Source organism: Peromyscus maniculatus, chromosome 10 (assembly GCF_049852395.1).
Source record: "Peromyscus maniculatus bairdii isolate BWxNUB_F1_BW_parent chromosome 10, HU_Pman_BW_mat_3.1, whole genome shotgun sequence".
NCBI lineage: Eukaryota > Metazoa > Chordata > Mammalia > Rodentia > Cricetidae > Peromyscus > Peromyscus maniculatus.
The window spans coordinates 19,480,008-19,502,531 of NC_134861.1; the positions used below are offsets into that span (position 1 = coordinate 19,480,008).

At 41.5% G+C, this 22,524-nt stretch overlaps 1 protein-coding gene across 4 annotated transcripts in view; it reads left to right on the plus strand.

The window, feature by feature from the left end:
• The window catches only part of Ppp3r1 (protein phosphatase 3 regulatory subunit B, alpha), a 55,694-nt gene that overhangs the window by 22,917 nt on the left and 10,253 nt on the right, over window positions 1–22,524 (plus strand). For all 4 annotated transcript variants that reach the window (XM_042285588.2, XM_076546024.1, XM_076546025.1 and 1 more), the window contains exon 2: window positions 11,384–11,423. In XM_042285588.2, coding sequence (XP_042141522.1) covers window positions 11,384–11,423 — 40 coding nt within the window. The remainder of the gene's footprint in view (window positions 1–11,383; window positions 11,424–22,524) is intronic.

Here is a 22,524-nt window from a genome sequence, read left to right on the forward strand (position 1 = left end):
TCCCCTGGGGCTGGGATGTGAGCCATCTGTTGTTGCTGGGAACTGAACTTGGGTCTGTCAGGGTGCACAATGGAGCCATCTCCCCAGCCTAACTTTGCATGTTTCCGCCAGCACTGTGGTTAGACCACTTCATCACTGAGGAGTTCTAGGCTTTCTCTACAGTAATGAGGTTAATCCATTCATGAAGGCAGACTTCTCTTTTTAAGGTCCTTTATAGCATTGCAGTGACAGTGTCAGCCAGGTTAGGAGGGACATTTAAACCCAATGTTCTACATTACAGAAGTTTTTCTTAGGCAGTGCTGGTCTAGAATGGTTGTGTGTCTTATTTGGATTCTGGCTCTGGCTTTTTTTTTTTTTTTAAAGCATTGTGGTCCTGAATAAATGTCACAAGCAGGTTAGACTTTATCTAAAGTAGGAAATGCACCACTTGCAGTTGCGTCAGTACAGTGTCTGGAAATCCAAGAGGGAGTCACTTCATTTGGCTGTTCATTCCTCTTCATCCTGCTGCACCTTCCTGGGAACTCAGGAGTTCTGTTCTCTCATGACTTCTTTCTGGGACTAGTCCTTCTGGTGTCCTACCACTCTGACCATCGTTTGCCTTGGTTTCAAGCCTCTCCTCCTCTATATCACTTCCCATTTTAAAGTCCCATGTATTATAAGGAGAGGTTAACATAAAGACTCCATAGCTATATTCTGTCTTTTCTTATTAAGTGGAAGTGGTCTGGCTGTGCTTTTTTCTCTCCTTCACTACATCCTAAGCTGTTAGGCAAGTTACTCATGTTCGGTTCACACAGTACTGATTTCTGGAACAGATTGGCTCCGTACTGTCTGTAGACAAGGACATGAGTGACATTGTCAGTACAAAACTTCATCTTTTTTTTCTCCACCAAGTAGTGGCAGCTGAATCCAGAGTATACTAATATACACGAAAACAACAAACTCCAAAGACGGGTACAGTGTCCAGTACAGAACAGCACAGCATACTATTCATTTAAGTCTGCGTTCCTGCCTGTGACTCAGTTCGGTCACTTATCTGTGTCAGAATACCTCACAGGCATTGCAGGTCTGCTCCTGGCTTCCATAGCTTCCGAAGAGTCCTCACCCTCCAGTTACTCACTGGGACCTTAACAAAGCTGTGGAATTGATTATCCAGACAATGGTAACTATGTTTAGGATTTTTGTGTTTTTAGTACTTTAGCTATAGAATCAAAGACTTTGAGGGTCTGCACCAAAGTCTACTTTCCTTAAGCCAAGTCTGCTCCTCCCTCTCCGGGTGCTGAAGACTAAACCAAGCACTATACATGCTAGGCAAGCATTCTGACTGAGCTACATCCTCAGCTAGACCATGTCCGTCTGTCCGTCCCTCCCTCCCTCCCTCCCTCCCTCCCTTCTGTTTTTTGAGACTGGGTTTCTCTGTGTATCCCTCATACTGGAATTCTCTGGCCTTCAACTCACAGAGATCCGCCTACCTCTGCCTCCTGAGTGCTGGGATTAAAGGTAGACCATGTTATTTGTAATGTATAGTTTTAAGAACGTGAAGGCTTTAGGTTTTTTTTGGGGGGGTGGGGTGAGAAGTGTAAATGTGTTATAACAACAACATGTCCTATAATTTAGATCTGTTAGATGCCTCTTCAATCTTTTATCCATTAGCATTGTCACAGTCCCCTCGGGTGTACTATTTCTGAGGCCAGTGTAGTGCTTTTAAGTGTTTACCTTAGTTTCTTTGCTCCACTTACCATATTGCCACTTGTTCTGTTCTGGAAAGAAAGTCTGATGTCTGTCTTCAATGAAAAGTTACTGCTGCCTCTTCTAGATCTAAACTTTAAACTTCTTTGCATGGTTGTATGCCCTAACCCACAGTTTCTTGCTGTTCTGATTCTTTACCCAGGTCAGGCTGTTCCTCAAACACCTCCTGCCTTTTCAGGTTCTGGTGCTTTGTTTCTAAAAATTTTTTTTAATTAATTAATTTATTATATATACAGTGTTCTGTCTGCATGTTTGCCTGCAGGCCAGAAGAGGGCGCCAGATCTCATGATAGATGGTTGTGAGCCACCATGTGGTTGTTGGGAATTGAACTCAGGACCTTTAGGAAGAGCAGCCAGTGCTCTTAACCTCTGAGCCATCTCTCCAACCCTAAAGTCAAGAAATCTTAAGTGCTGATAAAACACTTCATTTTGTTACATAGCTTCACTGAGTTTCAGGTGATATTCTGTAATGTACCAATGATACAGAGCCTTGATTTTATTTTTTGTTTTTGTTTTTTCCTCCCTTTATAGCTGTGAAATGTCCACTTGATGGTTTAGAGGGTGTGTGTGTGTGTGTGTGTGTGTGTGTGCGCGCGCGCGCGCGCGCGCGCGCATGTCGAAGCCAGAGGTGGACATTGCATGCTTGCCTGGATTGCTCTCCACCTTAGATATCCAGGCCTAGCTTCTCCCAGTTGAACACAGAACTTACCTATTGGACTGGTCTAGCTAGCCAGCTTGCTAAGGGATCCCCTGTCTCTACTGTCCAAGCACTGGGATTACAGGGTGATTGTCCTGCCCAGCAGGTATGTGGGTCTTAGGAATCCCCAGTCCTCATACTGGGGCAGCAAGAGCTTTTTGCCCACTGATGCACATCTTCAGCCCACATAATCTTGTTTTTTGTCTCTGTGCAGCCCTGTGTCTGCACAGAACAGTGATTATTAAAGTAGAAAATGTATCTGTTGGTTATATTTGGTTACAAGTGTCAAGGTGGCTTAAACAATAAGGAATGTATTGTTTCACAGAATAAGAAACTCGAAGCCAGAGAGTTAAGGGGTGGTTTAACAGTTCGCCACTTTTGAATGCATAAACCATGTTTCCTAAGCTCTGCCTGCCAGGAGAGGACCACTGCTACCTCAGACAGTGACTGAAGTGAGGACAGTGATTTCCTCTACTGTCTTGTTAGAGAGGAAACTCTTTGCTACTATCTCATAGTAGGCTTTTGCCTTAGGTCTCTGTTTTCTCTGGCTCTTTTACACAAGGTCCTTGTTCTGGAGGTTCAGTTCTTGTAACCTAGCCCTAGCTTGCTTTCTTTCACCAAAGGCTAAGCCTGAAAGAACTGACAGCTGCCTCTTTAACACTGAACTTGATGTTCTGAATGAAGCTCACTGATAACTAGTGAGCTTATAAATAATGAAAACTGTCTGGCTTTCGGGGTCTCACTGTGTTTCGGCCCTCTCTGGCGTGTAGCCGTCCATTCCCATGTGGGCAGCCTCATCATTAAAATACTAGAGACAAAAAGATCAGTATGGCAGGCATGTGAAAAGTTTGATGGTGGGAGTGTAAATGTTACAGTTGTTTGGGAAACGACCTGTCAAATGCTAAACATAGATTCACTCTGTGGCCTACGAATTCCATTTTATATGTTATCCTTTTGCTCCTTAGCAAAGTGTTCTTATGGTGAATTGGTATTCCATGAATCAGTATGATAGCTGGACATGATGGTGCATGTCTGTCATCTAAGTACTTAGGAGGCTGGGCAGGTTTGTGGATTTGAGGCCAACTTTATCAAGACCGTCTCAGAAATCCAAAAAAAAAAAAAAAAGGATCAGTGTATTTCTTTTTATTGTTGAACAATGTTGTTACATTGGATGGGTCACTTTTTATATTACTGGTCGGGGCTTCCTCCCTTTCCTCTCATTCATATTGTATGAATAAAAAGCTGGTGGTAGACCTGACTTGGCTTGGGCCATAATTTGTTGGCTAATAAATTATTCTTCAGTCTCCGGCAAAGTCATTTCTTTCTGTTGGAGAGCACTTTCCTTTATTTCTTCTAATGCCTTTTGTTATCTGCCTTCTGGGTATCTCAAGTTTTTCATTCAGACTTTAAGTGCCTGTCCTCCAGTGCCCTAGCTTCAGCTGTCTCGTGATTGCAATGGCCGCCTGAGCTTTAGTGTTTTTTGGGCATTTCAGCTCTGTGGCCACTAGTCAGTGTGGTTTCTCACCACCTGGCCTCTGCTAGGACTTCATTATTTCTTCTCTTAGAGACCATTTTTTCAATTGCAATAATTGAAGATGTCATGCCTATGAAATTTTGATTGGGGGTTTTATTATGTATGTTTTACATAAAATAAGACTAGTACCAAGTTAATATTGTAACCTATGCACAGGAAGGTGTTAGCACAGCTTCATGTCATGGTCTTTTACGTTTCCTTCACTCCCCTCCCCCCCCCCTCACCTGGCTCTTGCTGCCTGCTGTCACCCTTGTGTGATTATGACTGTAGTGTTAGAAACTCAGCATTGCTGTGCCCGCTTAGCTCCTTGGGTATTTTCTCAGGTGGGGAAATAGCTTCCATGTTTCTCTTGTATAATGTGTATAAGCTTTTGTTTTGTGATGTATTGGAACAAAGCTGAGATTTCTATTAAAATAGCATACCAAGTCTTAAATATCATTATGGCCCTTTGCAACTGTTTTAGTGATTTTTCTTTCTCCTTCGCCTCCTCCACTTCTCTGTTACCCTTCACCCCTCCCATATCCACCCTTCCCAACCCTTTTTCCTCTTTATATCTCATGTATCCCTTAACTCTGCCACCCAAGGCTCCTCTTCACCTAATTTTATACTCTCTTGGTCTTTTTTCCAGTTCTTTTAGACCTTACCCCCACATTCATGTATACTTTACAGACTAGGAACTGCATATGAGAGATAACATGCCATTGTCATTCTGAACTTAAGGTGCCTTGGTTAGTATTAACTACATTTTTCTGATCCATCCATTTTCGTGAGAATACTATGACCTTATTTTAATGTACTATATTAAATATATAAATATAAATAAATGTACAGAGGAAAAGATGTATGTCACACTGTCATTGTCCATTCATCTGTGAGGTCTCTTCTGCATGAATGCACAAGTATCTGTGATAGAGGAGGGATACCTTTGGGGATATGGCGAGGAATGGTTTTCTGGGTCAGATGATAGTTCTGTTTTTAGTTTTTTTTGAGCTGCCTTCATACTGACCTCCTTAACAGTGTACTGGCTCGCTCTCTGCCAGCTGTGATTAAGGGTTCTTTCCTCACATCCTTGTCGACATTGGTTGTTAGATTTCTTGATGCGAGCCGTTGTTAATGGGGTGAGGTAGCATCCCCAAAGTAATTTTAGTTTGCATTTCCCAGATGAGGAGGGATGTTGAACAATTTAAAAAAAAAAAGAATGTACTGGTCACTTGTGGGGTATTTGTGTTTTTTTTTTTTTTGGCGGGGGGGGGGGGGGTGTCTTCTTTTAATTAGTCCATTGATGATTTGGTGTTTAGTTTTTGTGGTTCTTTTTAAATTCTGCGTATTGGCTGTCTGCCTGGAGTGTGGTTACTGATTCTCTTCTGTCCTGTGGTTGTCTGTTCTGCTGTTAGCTTCCTTAGCTGTTAGAAACTTGACTTTCGTGGAGTCCCTTCTGCTGATTCTTGGAGCTAGTTCCTAGACTCTTTGGGGAGTTCTTGCCTAAGCCTGTACTTGGAAGGGCATTCCCTGTGTGTTCTACCAGCCATGTCAGCATTCCAGGTATTAGGACAAGGCCTTCGATCCACACTAGTGGGTGAAAGATGCTATCTAACTTCATTCTTCTGTCCGGATACTGTTTCTATCACCATTTGTTGAATAATCTCTTTTCCACTGCATGTTTTTGAGCCTTTCTCAAAAATTAGGTAGCCATAGCTTTGATTTAGAGTTCTTCTGTCTGTGTTTATGCCAGTGTCAGGCTATTTGTTAGTGACTGTAACTCTTCTCTCGTTTGAGATCAGCTATTAAGACCCCCCCCCCAGCTGTGCTGTTTTTCTCTTAGAGTTGTTTTGGCTGTCCGTATGAGTTCTTGGATTGTGACTTTTTTTTCTAGTTCTCTGAAGAATGACATTGGCATTTTGATGGGCATTGCATTGTGACTGGATTGCTTTTGGCCATATGGTCATTTTACAGTATTGATTCTGTCAGTCAAGGAGAACGGGAGTCCTGTCTGTTGTTGAGGGTGTTGTCTTGGTTTTCTTTTTCATTGTATTAAAGCTTTCCTTGTAGAGGTCTTTCACTTGGTTAGGTTTATCCCTAGGTACTTTATTCTGGGGTGAGCTGTTATGAATGAGATATTTTTCCTAATTTCTTTCTCTGTGAGTTTATTGTTTGTATATTTGAAGGCTGCTGACTTTTATACATTGATTTTGCGTTCTGCGACTTTACTGAAAGTGTTTATTCTGACAGTTTTTGTTGGATCTTTTAACAGCATTACTTCATCTATGAATAGGGACAGTTTGATTTATTCCCTTTGTATCTTTCTCTTCCTTGTTGCTATAGTTAAGGTTTGGGGCACTTCGTTGAGTAAGAGAGGTGAGTGGGCGTCTCTCTTCCTGGTATCCAAGGAAATCTTTTTGTTCTCCTCCATTCAGTACAGTATTGGCCATTGGCTTGTTGTGTAGAGCCTTTATTATTTTGAGGTATATCCATCTATTCTCATGTCTCCAGGACTTTCATCATGAAAGTTGGTTAAACTTTGTCCAGTGCCTTTTCTGTATCCGTTGTGATGACTGTGTGGTAACTGTTCTAACTTTATAGATTGTATTACATTTATTGATTGCCTGTGTTGAACCAACCATGAATTTCAGGGAGAAATCTACTTGGTCATGATATAGGATCATTTTAATGTATTCCTGAATTCATTTTGTAAATATTTTGTTGAGAATCTTTGCATTGCTGTTCTCCAGGGAAATGGATCTGTGGTTTTTTGTTTTTGTTCTCTTTATTTGGCTTTGGTTTGGGGATGGTACTGGTTTTGTGAAATTAATTTGAAAGTGTTCCTTCCCTTTATATTTTGTGCAACAAACCAAGGAGTATTGGTATTACGGTTTTATTATCACCAAATTAGTTCAAATTTTGTTTCTGTCTTTGTGTACTTGCTGCTTAACCTTCTTACCCTGATGACTTGAAGGATAACTTGGAGAGTAAATGAGAATATGAATGTGAAGTCTCTTAGCAAGGATCCAGCAATATAAATGTTGCTTCACTTTTTTCATCTAGTAAATGTTAGAGTGCCCCCTTTCCATCCATAATTATTTTCCATTAACTTCTAGAGTGTTTCTTAGGTCTATTAGCTCATTATTCTACTTTGAAAATGTCTTCACTTAGTTCTAGTTTAAAGGTAATTAAATTTTCAATTAATACATTTGAGACATCTGAAGGATTTTAGGCCTTTAAGATTTCCTTTGAAGAGCAATGTCATTGTTAGGACACATCACATGGGAGGGCCAGCAAATTGTGTCTGTGTGAAGGCTTTCTTACATAAAAGCCTTTGCTGCATCTGGTAATACTCGATGTGTAGCTTATACGTTTGGGTTGTATTCTTAAATCCCGAGACTTAAGTCTTGTGTAGTGACTGCCTGCATTATACTGGTTGCTTTGTAAAACACTATTTTGGATATAGACCACATCCCCACGCCCCTCTTTTGAGTTTGTTTAATGTTGAGGTCTCACGTTCCTGGACAGATTAAAGGCTGACACAGAGGAAAGACCCATTTGCAAGTGGATGGTTGAAAGTTCATCCATAGTGTTTGGTAGTCATCATTTGACTTCATATCTATGAAAGCTTATTTACGGGATTAGAATATGTAAGTGTGTTCTGTATCCTGTACTAAAGAACATAGTGAAGAAGGCAGGCATTTGCTACTGAGGAGGTTGAAGTGCACTGATACATGCCCTAGGAGGAAGACCTAGGGTCATGTCGTCTCTTTGCGTGACTAATAAGAAGGTGTGTGAGGGCTGGAGAGAGGCAAGCTCAGTGGTTAGGGGCTCTGACTGCTTCTCCACAGGAGTTCACACATACATGGCAGTTAACCAGCTGTGACTCCAGACCCTGGGGAACCTATGTCCTCTTTGGGCCTCCAAGGGCACCAGGCTTGCAAATGGAACACAGGCATACTTGGAGGCCACACACCCACACACACATTTTTACAAAGGTCAGTGTGGTTATGTTAGACTAGATCAGCAAGCCATTTTGAAAATTTCATCTCCTAAGGTCACTTTAAAGATACCTATCAGGGAGGAGGGGAATGGATACTGTGGGTCATTTCTTGTGGTCTAGCAACCAACATAGTTTACAGTTACTGGTCAAATTCAGTTTGTGCTGTTCTTATGATTCATTGAAAATCTACAGTGAAAAGAAATTGGGAATTATTGTCCCTGTTATTATGCTTAACCTCTTCCTGATTAAACTTTTTCTTTAGTTTGTTTACAATCCTATTATATGAATCCTAGTAATAGATTACATATTAATAGAATACATAAACACTTACATTCTAAGAAAACATTATAGAATAATTCAGATTATGATGGAGCCATGATAGACTGTTAAAATCTTTACCATAGAACCATGTTCAGTTGGATTAGGTTTTTTGTTGTTTTGAAATAATCTAATGTATGTGAGGCTGGCCTTGAACTGCCGATCTTCCTGGCTCTCCCTTCCAGTTGCTGGTATGCTAGGATTATAGACAGAAGCCAAAACGCTCACTTTCTATCTCTTTTTCTTTTCTTTTTCTCATTTAGTGTTTTGCAGCTCACAATTTTCTCTTCTTCAAATTCTTTAAATTTTAGTTGCTATTTTTTTTATTGATGTTTTAGTTTTAATTTTACTTGTTATTGTTTCGAGACAGGGTCTTGCTGTTCTGTAACTTGATATGTAGATCAGGCTGGTTGCAAACTCACAGATCCACCTGCCTCTGTCTCTCAGTGGCTGGTGTTAAAGGTGTGTGTCACTGTGCATACCCTTCTCCTCTTTTTAGTTTTGAAAAACTGTCTGAGCTGTGTTTTGTAGGCCAGCTTAAATAATAGGCCTAAGTGATCCTCTTGCCTCAGCTTCTTGAGTACTAGAACTATAAGCAATTCCCTGCCCACTGAGCTTGGATTTGTGTTCTGGGGGGTCTTGTGGGTGGGATAAGTTAACCATGTATATGTTGATAATTGAAAATTTCAAAGTTGTAAAGTTTTATCTCTAGTGACAGTCTTTCCTCTGAGCCTAGGTTCTGTACGTTCTTGACAGACAGGTGCATGCACAAGAGCGCGCGGGATATCCATAGGCTGATTACACTCTCAAAGTTATATGTTGGGGGAATAGTATTGAGAACATACAGTTGATACTTTGATCATGCCTACCATAGTGCATTATATAATGCATTATATGTGTGTAGTTTTCCTTACAATGGTTTTGTTAAAGAAGGTTAATAGTAGACTCTTGTCTTTACATATAGAAAAAATATTTAGATTATTAGTACATCAGTTTAATCAGATGTAAATTTCCATAGTAAAATTACACCCAGATAGTTCCATGAAAGAAGAATCAGTTATGCTAGAGATTAATCATAGTATAAAAACATAAAAGTATGAATAAATTAAAATTAGGGACTTAAGGGCTGGAGAGATGACTCTGTGGTTAAGAGCACTGACTGTGCCGGGCGTGGTGGCGCACGCCTTTAATCCCAGCACTTGGGAGGCAGAAGCAGGCGGATCTCTGTGAGTTCAAGGCCAGCCTGGGCTACCAAGTGAGCTCCAGGAAAGGCGCAAAGCTACACAGAGAAACCCTGTCTCGAAAAAACCAAAAAAAAGAAAAAAAAAAAAAAAGCACTGACTGCTCTTCCAGAGGACCTGGGTTCAATTCCCAGCACCCACATTGCAGTTTACAACTGCCTGTATCTCCAGGTCCAGGGATCTGATACTCTCACACAGGCACCGTAGGCAAAATATCAATGCACAAAGAAGATAAAAATAAATTATTTTTTAAAAACGGAAAAAAATTAGGGACTTAAAAGTGGTTCTCTTTCCAAAAGGAGGCTAGTTCTTGGAGAAAAATCATTGATTCCTGGTCCTAGGATGGAAAGCATAATGTGGTGTAAAGTGTGCAGAAGGATGTGCACATATCTGAAGGACACAGGAACCAACTCACCAAATAGGAACTGGCTATATTTGAAGTGATTTAAGCATTAGATTAGATAATATTGGTAAGTGATTATAGTTCAATCTCATAAAATCCACAAGTCCATGCCAGGCATGGCTTTGCATACCTTTAATCCCAGCATTTGGCAGCAGAGGCAGGTGGATCTCTGAGTTCAAGGCTAATTTGGGCTGCAGAGTGAGTTCCAGACCAGCTAGGACATAGTCCTTGCCACATGACCGAAGTAAGCAAGCTGAACAATACAAGACTGTCAGCAGAATAGAATCTGCAGTAATTTAAACCTAATTACAGAGTTAATTTTAATCAGACCTTAGTTTGACATCAGATTCTGTTAAGGCAGGCTACACAGAGGAAGAAGACAGCACAGTTCTGTGACCGTCTTAGAATCTGCTCCCATGGTACTGAACACAATACAGCTGACTCGATAGTGTCTCTAGCTGTTGAGTAACTGGATGGAGTTGAAGCGGTAGTTTAAGTATTTACCTAGTCTGGGAACAACTTCCCCCATACATGTTAGGTAGAAGCAGACAGCGCTGTGTAGTAAGACTCTGTCCAAAAAAGCCAAACAAACAATATCTTGTACACCAAGCGGAGGAATTTATTTAAGGACTTTATCATCACGTGATCTAGTGACTAACCTGGTAATATTGTATAATGCTTGAATTCTGTAGGCTTTCTTACTATGTAAGTTTAAAACATGTTAGCTTTAGGAAATCTAGGCCCGTACTTTTTCTAGAAATTAGAGGACAGGGTGACTTCTTATGTAAAGAAATACTTAGAAGTAGTTTTAAATGGCTTGCTGTTTATATTGGGCTTCATGTTCCTGTTAGCATTTCACTAATATTTCAGGTGTACAGGATTTGGAAAATTCTCTTTTACTGAATGTGTATAAAAAACAACAAGGTTTTTCTTCTTAACAGTCTCATTAAACTTAAGCAGAAATGATAGGAATGCTTCACTCTGAGCTTTTTATCAAACTAAATTCATTATCCTGATCTGTTGGCACAGGCCTGCAATCTCAGTACTTGGGGGTTGAGGCAGGAGATTGAGGAGTTCAATCATCCTTACCTACATAGGGAGTCAAGGCCAGTCTGGGCCTTGGAACAGTTTCTCAGAAAAAGAAACAAAATAAACTTAGTTTATCCAGCAAGACAAATGAGTGCATTCATAGTCTCTAACGTGGATTTTGTGTGTAGTGTTTATAGTATTAAAGATACTTGAACCGTATTTTAATCAAATGCTTGCATAAGTCTTAATGATAACTTATTCTTTGTCTACCATATTGCTCACTATATTTTCTTATCAGTTAAAAAGTATAGTTTATAATTCCAAACATAAATTTATGGCTCATTTACCTGTTTTGTCACATAAAAAAGTTGTTTAATAGTCCAAAGACATTTTACTGTATCTCATAACTAATTGATTCTTTCTTCCTCCCTCAGGGAAATGAGGCGAGTTACCCGTTGGAAATGTGCTCACACTGTAAGTTGAATATAATCGCAACAACCATTTGTTTTTCTTATAAATGTGTGCTTATAAATGTGTGTGTGTGTGTGTGTGTGTGTGTGTGTGTGTGTTACATCTCTATGATGCTTACTTATTGATTTTGTATCAAATGTAGCCCACATTTAAAATGGAGAACACATGGATCAGATATTCTTTTCCTTACCAGAGTAGGGAATTTAAACAAAACAAAACAAAACAGATTTTATGATTAATATCTGCACAATGTTGTAATTACATGTTATAAACCCCCAAATCTCTATGACTTAAGTTCACAGAGGGTTCTTTGCAGTTTCAAAGTGAATTTCTTACCATGTTTTTTTTTTGTTCTGTTTTTTTTTTTTTTCCTGTTTGTTGATCGAAAGATCTGAACTCCTTTGTTTTATAATGTTAATAGCTGTACCCAGTATTCCCAAAATTCTTTGGGAAATAGAATTACAACAACATGAAAGCTGGTATTTTGTGGGTTAGCACTTGTCATATAGCCCAGTTTGCTATCACATGGACTGGAAAGTAGATCCTTCTGTACGTTCAGGAAGAAGAAACAGATGTGTTCAGTTGGTATTTTGCAGTTTTTTTTAGATCCGGATGAAATGGGGTGGGTAACTGAATGAAAGGCAGTTGTCAAAGGCTTCTTCAGATACTGTAAATGTTTCTTAAAAGTTTGAGGCTTTTTAAAATCTTTAATTGTATTTTACTTATTTCGACATGGGTGGGTGGGGTGGAAGGTATGTGTGTGCCACAGTGTCATATGGAGATCAGAGGGCAATTTGGGGGTTTGGTTTTTCTCTTTGCACCATACTGGTCCAAAGAATCCAACTGGAGGTATGTTATCAGGTGTGGCAGCATGCACCTTTACCTGCTAAGCAATTTTTGCCAGCTCCTCATTCGTTCGTTCATTCATTCATTCATTCATTCATTCATTCATTCATTCATTCATTCATCTATTCATTCATCAATTCATTCATTTATGAGATAGGTTCTCACTGTGCAGCCCTGTGTGTGTGTGTGTGTGTGTGTGTGTCTGTCTGTCTGTCTGTCTATCTATCTATCTATCATTCAATCAATCATCTAGACAGGCTCTCACAATGTGGCCTTACCCATTTTTTTTTTGCTTATTTATTCAGCATGCTGTCACTGTGCAGCCTTAAATTTATTTACTTATTTATTTATGAATGATACAGATTCTCGCTGTGTAGCTCTACTTAATTAATTGTTTGTTTGTTTGTGGGACAAGTCCTCACTGTGTAGCCCTATTTACTATTTGTTTGTTTGTTTAATTAATGGGGCAGGTTCTCCTGTGTATCCCTATACACACATACATTCATTCATTCATTCATTCATTCATTCATTCATTCATGGGACAGGTTTATTATCCCTTTATTACATTTCATATCAGGCTTTTCTTTAAACTTTTTATCTCCTTGAGATCTGTACTTAGCTTCATTACACTTCCTGGTGCTCTTTTTTCCCCTCAAACTATATTTTATATTTCTCTTTGCTCAGCTTATTCTTCATTGTAGAACTGCATAAGAGTGAACACTAATAACCACATGATAGAGTCAATACTAGGCTATCTAGAAATCTCCTCCTCTAATAGCGTTAATCCAAAACTCTTCAATTTAACCTCAGGTAGATTTTTTTTTTTCCAGATAAGGGCAGAAAGCAGCCATTCTTGGCCAAAATATCACAAGAATGGTCTCTAGGCTGGTAATATTCTTCCCCTCTAAAACTTCTTGAGCTGGACCCTCACAGTTCAAATCCCCCTTGGCACTGTCTTCCATGCTTCTACTAAGATGGCCCATTAAGACCAGTTTAACATGTTCATCTGCTTTCCTAATCCAAAGTCCCAAAGTCCACATTCTGCCACCAAGCAGCATGGTCAGGCCTGTCAACAGCAATCCCCACTCCCTGGTACCAACTTCTTAGTGTTGTGTTGATGTGAAGAGACACCATGACCATGACAACTCCTATAAAAACAAATTAACTGTGGCTTACAGTTTCAGAGGTTTAGATCCATTATCATGGTGGGGAGCGTGGAGACATGCAAGCTGGCTTGTTGCTGGGTTAGTAGCTGAGTGTTCTAATCCAGATCCACAGTCAGCAGGAAGAAAAGAGCCTCTGGGCCTGGCTTGGGTTTCTGAAACCTCACAGCCCATCACCCAGTGAAACACTTTGTCCAGCAAGGCCATACCTCCTTATCCTTTCAAATAGTGTCATTCACAGTGACCAAGCATTCAAATCTGTAAGCCTTTGGGGCTGTTCCTATTCAAACTGCCATGTCATGCCTGGCAATTGTAGTGCTATTGTTGTGTGTATGAGTAAATGGTGTGCGTGTGTGGAAGTTAGAAGACAACCCTGGAGGCAGTTCCCTCCTATCTTTATGTGAGTTCCAGGGGTTGAGCTCAGGTCTCCTCGAGCCCCTTTACCCTCTGAGCCATTTCGCCAGCCCAGTTTTATATACATGTTAGAGGAAGGGCTGGGTGTTAATTTAGACTAGGAATTGGTTTACTGGAACAATATGTTGTAGCAAGAGTTTTGAAAACACTTAGGTCACTTCTGTCTGGCCACAGTGCTGGCGGTGACCCAAATAGGCTGCTCTGTGGAGGCTCTGTTCATGTGGATGGCCTTTAAGATACTTGAGAGTTGGCCACCACGGTTTCTTAGTGTATTGTAATTGCTGTTAATCCTTGGGGGTTAGAAATTAAATCTTCAAAAATATTTGATATGTAGACTAACACTTATTTTCCTTACTATTTCATTGATAATGTAAGATTTAGGAATAAAAGCCATGTGACTCATGGGCTTGGTCGTACTGGTTTCTTTTTCTTTTTTTTTTTTTTTTTTTTTTTTTTGGTTTTTCGAGACAGGGTTTCTCTGCGTAGCTTTGCGCCTTTCCTGGAGCTAACTTGGTAGCCCAGGCTGGCCTCGAACTCACAGAGATCCACCTGGCTCTGCCTCCCAAGTGCTGGGATTAAAGGCGTGCGCCACCACCGCCCGGCTCTTTTTCTTTTTTTAAGACTACCTTTTTCTTTCTTTTTTTTTTTAAGGATTTATTTATTTATTATGTATACAGTGTTCTGCCCACATGTATGCCTGCACAACAGAAGAGGGCACCAGATTTCATTACAGATGGTTGTGAGCCACCATGTGGTTGGTGGGAATTGAACTAAGGACCTCTGGAAGAACAGTCAGTGTCTCCAGCCTGGTCATACTGTTCCTATACATTAGGGTTCCATTACTTTGGTCCTGTCTGCCTTACTGTTTATGCACCTGCTCCCCCTAATCTTCAGATTGTAATTTCTCTTGTGTCTGAACAACTTCATCCCCCCCAGTTGCTTTTGGCGCTGATGGTTTTTTGTTTCTGTTTTTGTTTTAGTTGTTGTTTTTTTTTTTTTTTTAATAATCCCTTTCATAAGCACCATACCTGTTACACTGTTTTCCATTTATAGTAGGTCTGTTAGTATAGAAAGTAAGGTTTTAGTTTACATTATCACATTATCAACATTAGTTAGCATGATTCAGACCATGCTCTGGTATTTAGTACATATCAGATTCTTTGGCAGCCAGAGTTCTCCGTGTCACTTAGTTTCTGCCGTAGACACAGTTACGCGAGGTTTGGAAGGTAAAATGGCCTGGGGCTTGTTCTGTTTTTCCTGTAAGACTCTGGTGTGATTGGTGCTGTTGTGTTTTTGCACCGTTCTGGAGCCACAAGTTTAACATTTGCTTTGTAGCTTCCTGATTTTTAGGGCGGCAATACTTGAGTTGATAGTGCAGTTCCATAGTGCAGTTTATAAAAGTTTTAAAGTTTAATGCAGTCCCTCCACCTTTCTCTCTTTCCACCCCACCCTCTCTCCCTTTCCTTCCCTTTTGTCTTCTATCGTCAAGAATCAGTGCTTAGGCCTTGGTGTGGTGGCATACATCTGTGATTCCAGCATTTGGAAGCTGAGGGAGGAGGATCGTCATGAGTTGGAGGCCAACCTAGAAGATGTAATGAAGCTGTCTCAAAATCCCAAAGCCTGTTGTCTGTCAGCTAACTCATTTGACTTGGTTGTCTGTCATGCAACCCTGGGTAGCACAGTAGTTTAAGGGAAGGTGTTGTACAGGTTGTGCACTCACGGGGGATGGAGCAGTGACTGCCCTGGCTAGGTGGGGAGGAAGGAAGGACCCACTATAGAAAAGAAGACAGACAGGTGGTGTGTGCAATGTGTTTCTCTTGGCACATAAATAAAGTGCTCTAAGAGAAAACCTTGGTAACACCAAATAGCTATTCCAGAAACGTTGGGCATCAGGAATGGAGAACAGGAGTGAGATGGGCTGAGGACTTGGTATCCGAGAACCAAAAGAAAGAAATGAAGCCTTAGTAATTCTTGTTTTAAGAACTAGTGATGACCAGGTAGCTGATGTCTTCTTTGAAAGAAGTCGGGTCTCTTAAGTGAACGGGTGTTTCTCGGGAAAAGGTGGCATCTCTGGAATTGGATTGGAGACCGTTGATAGGTTAAGATAGTTTGAAGCTTCCAAGGTTCCAGATCATTCTGCTGTCCTCAGCAGAAGCAGCCCTGTTAGCCCTTTTGTGTGGCTAGTTCTTCCTTGCTTGGATCCTCTTGTCTTGCACTGAGTTGTTGCTTGGCTTTTGTAGAGTTGAAATCGCTCTTCTCCGTTGAAGTTCCTTTGTATCTGGTTTGTTGTTGTGTGTTTGTTTACAGTGTTCTGGAGTCAGTCTGTAGCCCACTGCTTTGCTGTGTGGCCCAGCCTGACCTGCAGCTGTGTAGATTGTCCTTGAAGTTCTTTGCTTCAGCCTCCCATGGATTTGCCTCCGAGGCGTGTGCCACCACATCCAGCTTAGTAATTGTTGACTTACTTTTTTGCGACAGGGTCTCATGTGTGTATCAGGCTAGCCTTGAACTCTCTCTGAAACCAAAGTTGACCTTCAACTTCTATTCTTCCTGCCTTCTGAATACTGGAATTACAGGCATCTCCCAGTATCCAGTTTATGAGGTGTTAGTGATGTCTAGCTTTATTTATTTGACTGTTACTTGATGATTTTGAAGTAGCTAAAGAATTTTAATCTTAGAAGCACTGAAAGCCCACATGAGTAATTCTTGCTTTCTAAATTTATGATACATATCTAAAATCTACCCATTTTGTTTTTAATTATGCTTATGCCTAGGTCTCTGGGTGCAAATGTTTGGGAAGGTCAGAAGAGGGTCCCCTGAATCTAGAGTTAGAAGAGGTGTTAGCTCCCTGGATATGTGGGTGCTGGACTCTGAAGTCAGATTCTGAACACGAGCAGGGAGTGCTGGGAACCATCTCCCAGCCACTGAGGTCTAGGCTCTTAGACCACCACGGTTTCCTGGTCTAGAAAATAGAGAGCTGAAATGCATGTGACTATCCATATTTAATACACTACTGCAGTCTTTCATATATTGGTAATAACTTTGCTTTGGTCATTTGGTAGTTGATCTGTTTTATGCAGAATATAAATATTAAACTGCTGGTCTGTAAACAAGTTTTTTTGTCTTTATTGATATATAACACACTCACTTTGAGAACATGGTGATGGGCTGCAGAAGCCGTGCATCACGTGTGAAATGTGCTGTAACATACCCCCCCCCCTCCAGTGTTTCTCCTTCCCCTCAGGTTGCCTTGCTTCTCCTTCCATGTCACACATGAATTCAAACCTGACAAACATGGGGTGTTTCTCTTGTCGAGTTTGAGTTATTTTGCTTAGTGTTATAACCTTCCTCCAGTCAGTCTACTTTCTTGTGATTGACATGATTGCATTCTTTCATCAGTCCTTTGGGTGTACGCCTGGGTGGTACTGCTGGAAGTCATTCCCTCCTTCATGTGTGCTGCAGGGGTGGAACTCGGGTCATCAGCTTTGTGTCAAGTGTCTAACTGCCAAGCCATCTTGCTGGCCTCCAAACCTTCTTTTTATTTCACAGACAGAAAGGGAATCCCAATAGGAGTCATTCTTCAAAGTCTTCATTTCACTTAGCCACCAATCAAGAGAAGTGAAGATGCTAGGCACAATGAAAAGTTCATGTAATAGAACGAATTTTGCAAAGAATTTGAATATTTGTCCAATAAAAGTATTCAGTGGTTACTATCTAATTAGCAGGAATACACTGAGTAGAAGAAATTATTTCTGATAGGATTTTCTTCCTCTAATGCACGCGGCAGGCGGCAGCTTTCTTTCAGTTTGCCGCAACCCAAGAAGAGGTTTCCAGGGGAAAACAGAACATGTTAAGACACATTTTTTGGCTGGTGGAATGTAGAATAACAACTAGTCGTGGAGTTTCAATGGAACACCGAGTAAAGAGGAGAGCTGCAAACAGAACGGGCGTTACAAGTGGAAAACAGACGAGCATGAAACTCTCACGGACAAAGTGAAATGCTACTAGGTTTGTGAGCAGTAAAATTGAAAGAGACACTTGTGAAGTTTGCTAGCCAAGGGCTCTTACACAGTCTCACGTAAACATTCAGCGCTATTTCAGATCTTTAATCCCAGCATTTTTGGAGGCAGAGGCAGGTGAATCTCTTGAGGTAAAGGCCGCCTAGCGCTATATAGTGAGACCATGTCTCAGAAATAAAATAAGAAGACCATAACACTTTATTTGTGCTGGAGAGATGGCTTAGCAGGTAAGAGCACATATTGTTCTTGTGGAAGACTGGAGTTGATTCCCAGCGTCCAAATCAGGCCGTCACAACTGCCTTTAACTCCAGATCCGGGGCTCCAACCCCACCTCTGACCTCCCAGGGCCTGTACACACAGACATGCACTTAAACAGAAGGAAGGGAAGGAGGGGAGAGAGAAGGTGAAGGAGGGGAGGGAGAAGGCGGCGAGATGCTACCGTTTTAAGTGGAAGCCTTGGCCTTAAACGAAGTTGCTCAGTATATGCTAAAGGAAGTGCGCAATAATGGCCTCCAAAAACACAGTCGATCAAGAAAAAGGAGGCTGTAGATGTAACCAACTGTCTTACTAAATAAGAAACACAGAACCAATGCAAAGAAGAAAGCCTAGAGGTCAGAGCTAAGAGCTAACACCTTACCCTTCCTCCTGCGGTGGTCCTACCTCTCTGAACCAGAGCTACTTCCTGTGTTAAAGTCTTTATATAGGGTTTCTGTTCTGCCTTCTCATTGGTTGTAAACCCAACCACATGACCACCTCGTCACGGCCTGTCTGTATAGACCTCCTGGTCTTCTATGGTTGGTATTGAGATTAAAGGCATGTGTATCCAATACTGGCTGTATCCCTGAACACACGAAGACTTACCTACCTCTGCCTACCAAGTGCTGGGATTACAAGCGTACTCCACCACTGCCCTGCTTTCCTATGGCTTGCTATTAGCTTTGACCCCCGGGCAACTTTATTTATTAACATACAAATAACACTTTAATACAAATAAAATATCACCATAGGAGGCTATGACAGTAACTTCAGAGTGAAGGGGGAGAAGAAAGGAGGGGAAGGGAGGGAGGGAGGGAGGGAGGAGAAGAAGAGAGAGACAGTCTCTGAAGAATCTTGAGCGCCTGGAGGAGCTAGGTCCTGGTTAGGACCATAAATGGGGGTTATTGCTACAGGGAGGTGTGGCCTGGTCTCTGGCTGTGGGATTTGGCCTTGTACAAGTGACTGCTGTCTTTTAGGGGCAGGCCCATGTTCTCACAAAAGTGAGATCAAGATTGCCTGTTTGTTATGTATTACTTTGCCCAGCCAAAGCTTTGTGTTCTGTCTTAAATCAACCTTATTGCTGCTACCTCCGCAAGTCCCTCTTTTGCATTTCTCTCTTTACTCCAAGTTCGTTTGGTAGTTAGCGTGCCTGTCTGTACTGTGATGAGGACGGGCTTGGACAGTCCAGTTCCTTAGAAGCAGTGGAAGGGGGTGAGGAGAAGGAAAAGAAGACCAGGTAGACAGAGACAAAGGCTGGATGGTAGTCTCACACGTAAATCCACAAACATCAAGCCATCGATGGAGGCCAACAGCTAGACCTGCTAAGTGGGATTGTGTGAAATCAGCATGAGGAGGATAAACTATCAAGAAACTAAAAACACATAACACAATCGTCATATTATAGTTGGTGTGCTCGGAGAACAAAGTAAAAAATCAAACCTGAACAAGATCAGAAGGTGAAGTGTGGTGTGCTCGTAGGCTGGTGGTTTTCTTGTTTCAGGGATGATGAGTAGGGAGGGAAATGTCCTTGCAAATGGACATTTCTTATTTCTAATTAATAAAGCTGGGGAACCCTGCAGCTCTTTAGCAGAACTCAAAGGGTCCAGCTCCAATTGAGGAAGTTTCCAGCAGGGTTTTGTCAGGGACTAGAGGTTGTATCAGATCTCCTCTCCCGTTAGTCTTCCCCCAAAGAGGATGTAACAGTGTCTTCCTTTGATTCAGAACTTTCTCTTTTGGTTTTTTTTTTTTTTTTTTTGGTTTTTCGAGACAGGGTTTCTCTGTGTAGCTTTGCACCTTTCCTGGAACTCACTTGGTAGCCCAGGCTGGCCTCGATCTCACAGAGATCCGCCTGGCTCTGCCTCCCGAGTGCTGGGATTAAAGGCGTGCGCCACCACTGCCCGGCTTTTGGGGGATTCTTAAAGGAGGGAGGAGAGAGTGATGAGGCAAAACCAGAGGACAGAGGGGAGGGGCTGTGCGATCTGGAGTCCCCAGAACTCAGTTTCAGTTCCAGCAGTGTTTCCAAGATTTACTTCCTGTTCCTTAATATTTCTTTTCCTCCTCAAGTTTGATAGTTTGCCAAACACTCGAATTTCTTTTTAAGCTAGTAATTTCTTCATTTCTTGGATTGCTTTTAAGTTCCTATTAGACTGTCTATTTTTCATCTTTTGATTGCCTACAATTAGAAATTGCAGTAAGAAATAAATGAATAGACCATTCAGGAGTACCAACTATTCCCCATTGCCCCAAATGCTTGCAGCTTTCCAGTTAGCGTGCTAACTATAAAACATGAAGGCAGCTACTGCTGAGCGTTTTCCCCCAGCACACGCTTCCTCTGCTGAAGTTATGGTTCCATTGTAGTCCCGCCCTCCTCCTTCCCTAAAAATGACAGCCGTTTATGTGAGCTGGTGGCATTGTTTGGATTCTATTTCTGTGCTGCTAACAGGAGTGATTTCCTTGCTGTTGCCCTGAGGTATTTAGTTCCTCCCCTGGTGTACTACAAGTTTTATCTCACAGGTTTGGGATGTCATGAGGCAGCCCCGTATCTAAAAGATTACCCTTAAGTGTGTCTTCTGGGCATACACGGAAGTTTTTTCAGTTTCGGAAGGATGTACGCTGCCTCGGGGCTTCCCTTTGAGGCCATTGAATGTCCTAGGAAGTTCCCCTTGACACATGCACCGTCTAGGACTGGAAAGAACATATGCCTCTTCAGTGGTTCTCTGATGAGTTGCTCAGAGCATTTCTATACTAAGAATAGTCAGGTCCCAGAAAGCAGAAGAGACAAATGCTAGGCTGGAGGAGTGCCAGGAGAAAAGATGGAAAGACGGCGAACAAGGCTGTGACTAGCACTCTGAAATGAGGGCCATTAACAACCAAAGAGGAGGTCCAGGCCACAGGAAGAACGCCTCATTTACCCGAGAAGGCAGTGCAGACCTCTGGGTGCATGGTACTAAGTGCTGACTAGTGAACGACTCTGTGAAAGTAGATAATCCTTTGAGTCACTGAGGGATTGCAGAAACACTCAACGTGAATCACAGCTCTGACTCCAATGGCAATATAATTTATTCTCTATTCTTTACATGAATACAACTGACTAGTTCAGGAACAGAGTTGGGTTATACTGACTAGCACAGTCACCATTAAATTCTTGATAGCTGCAGAATGAACGAAAGTTATAAAACTAATGTATTTAACCAAATATGCTGACGAGCATCTGTGGTGGGTGGGTTACAGTGAAGCAGAGAATCCTTGCCGTAGGTTCAGAGGCTATGTTGACATTCTTTTGGGTCGCTGGAAGTCAGTGGTCTGCTAAGTTATATACCCCGATGGTCAGCAGTGTGTTAGGTCAGGTCACGTATTAAAGTTATTAAAGAAGCCGAGGTCTGAGATAATTTAGACTGTATTTAGAACATACTGAAAGTACACAATCATGAAATTTTGATCTGTTCCTTTTAGAACTCTTCAGCCTGGGTGTGGCATTTCTTCAGGTCACTTCAGTTCATGTAGTTTAAATTTATAGGTAAGCTTTTCAACTGTAAAGAAAAGATGATCTGTACTCAGGAGGCAGAGCCAAGCAGATCTCTGAGCTCAAGGGTAGCCTGGTCTGCATAGCAAGTCCAGGCCAGCAGAGTCTGCAGAGTGAGGCCTTGCCTCAAAAAAACCCCTTTTTTGAAAGAAAAGATAATCTTTTCAGAACTGTCCTTCAAAAAAGTGGAAAAACCACATGCTCATAGTTTGTTGAAACAGTGGAAAACATAAAAGATTGAAGTTTGGTTTTCTGACTTTTTTTTTTAATGGAAGAATGGAATCTTTGGTGAAAGGTAGTGTCAGATGTGGAAATATATGCTTCAGTACTTATGCAAAGTACTGATCTGTGACTGCTAAATACTGAATGGGGGTAGAGTTTGAACTGTTTTAGAGCTGTCTGTAGATTGGTTAAAAAACTAGCATTTCAAAAAGTGAAAACCTGTTTCATGTGTTACCTTGCAGCACACCTCACCCACTGTGGGCAGTGGGAGGCAGGGCGTGGATGCCTGCCTCTGTGGAGATGGTAGCCACACTCCCTCAGCACACCTCACCCACTGTGGGCAGTGGGAGGCAGGGCGTGGATGCCTGCCTCTGTGGAGATGGTAGCCACACTCCCTTGAGCAGTGCATGAGAGAACTACATTTCCCATTTTGAAGTTTGTGTTCTCTGATCTTGATTTCAAACACTTTTTACTTTGTTGTCCTCCACCCCTAAACACTGTTCATGGCTTTGTCTTCCTAACCAGCTTTATGATAGATAATTAGGGACAGATGCCATGAGTTTGGTCTTCTGAGATGAGTGATATATATAAACCATGCATGTGACATAAATATTCTGCCTGTCTGTCGTCTCTCAACACTCAGTATTCTGAAGAGTGCTGGGCAG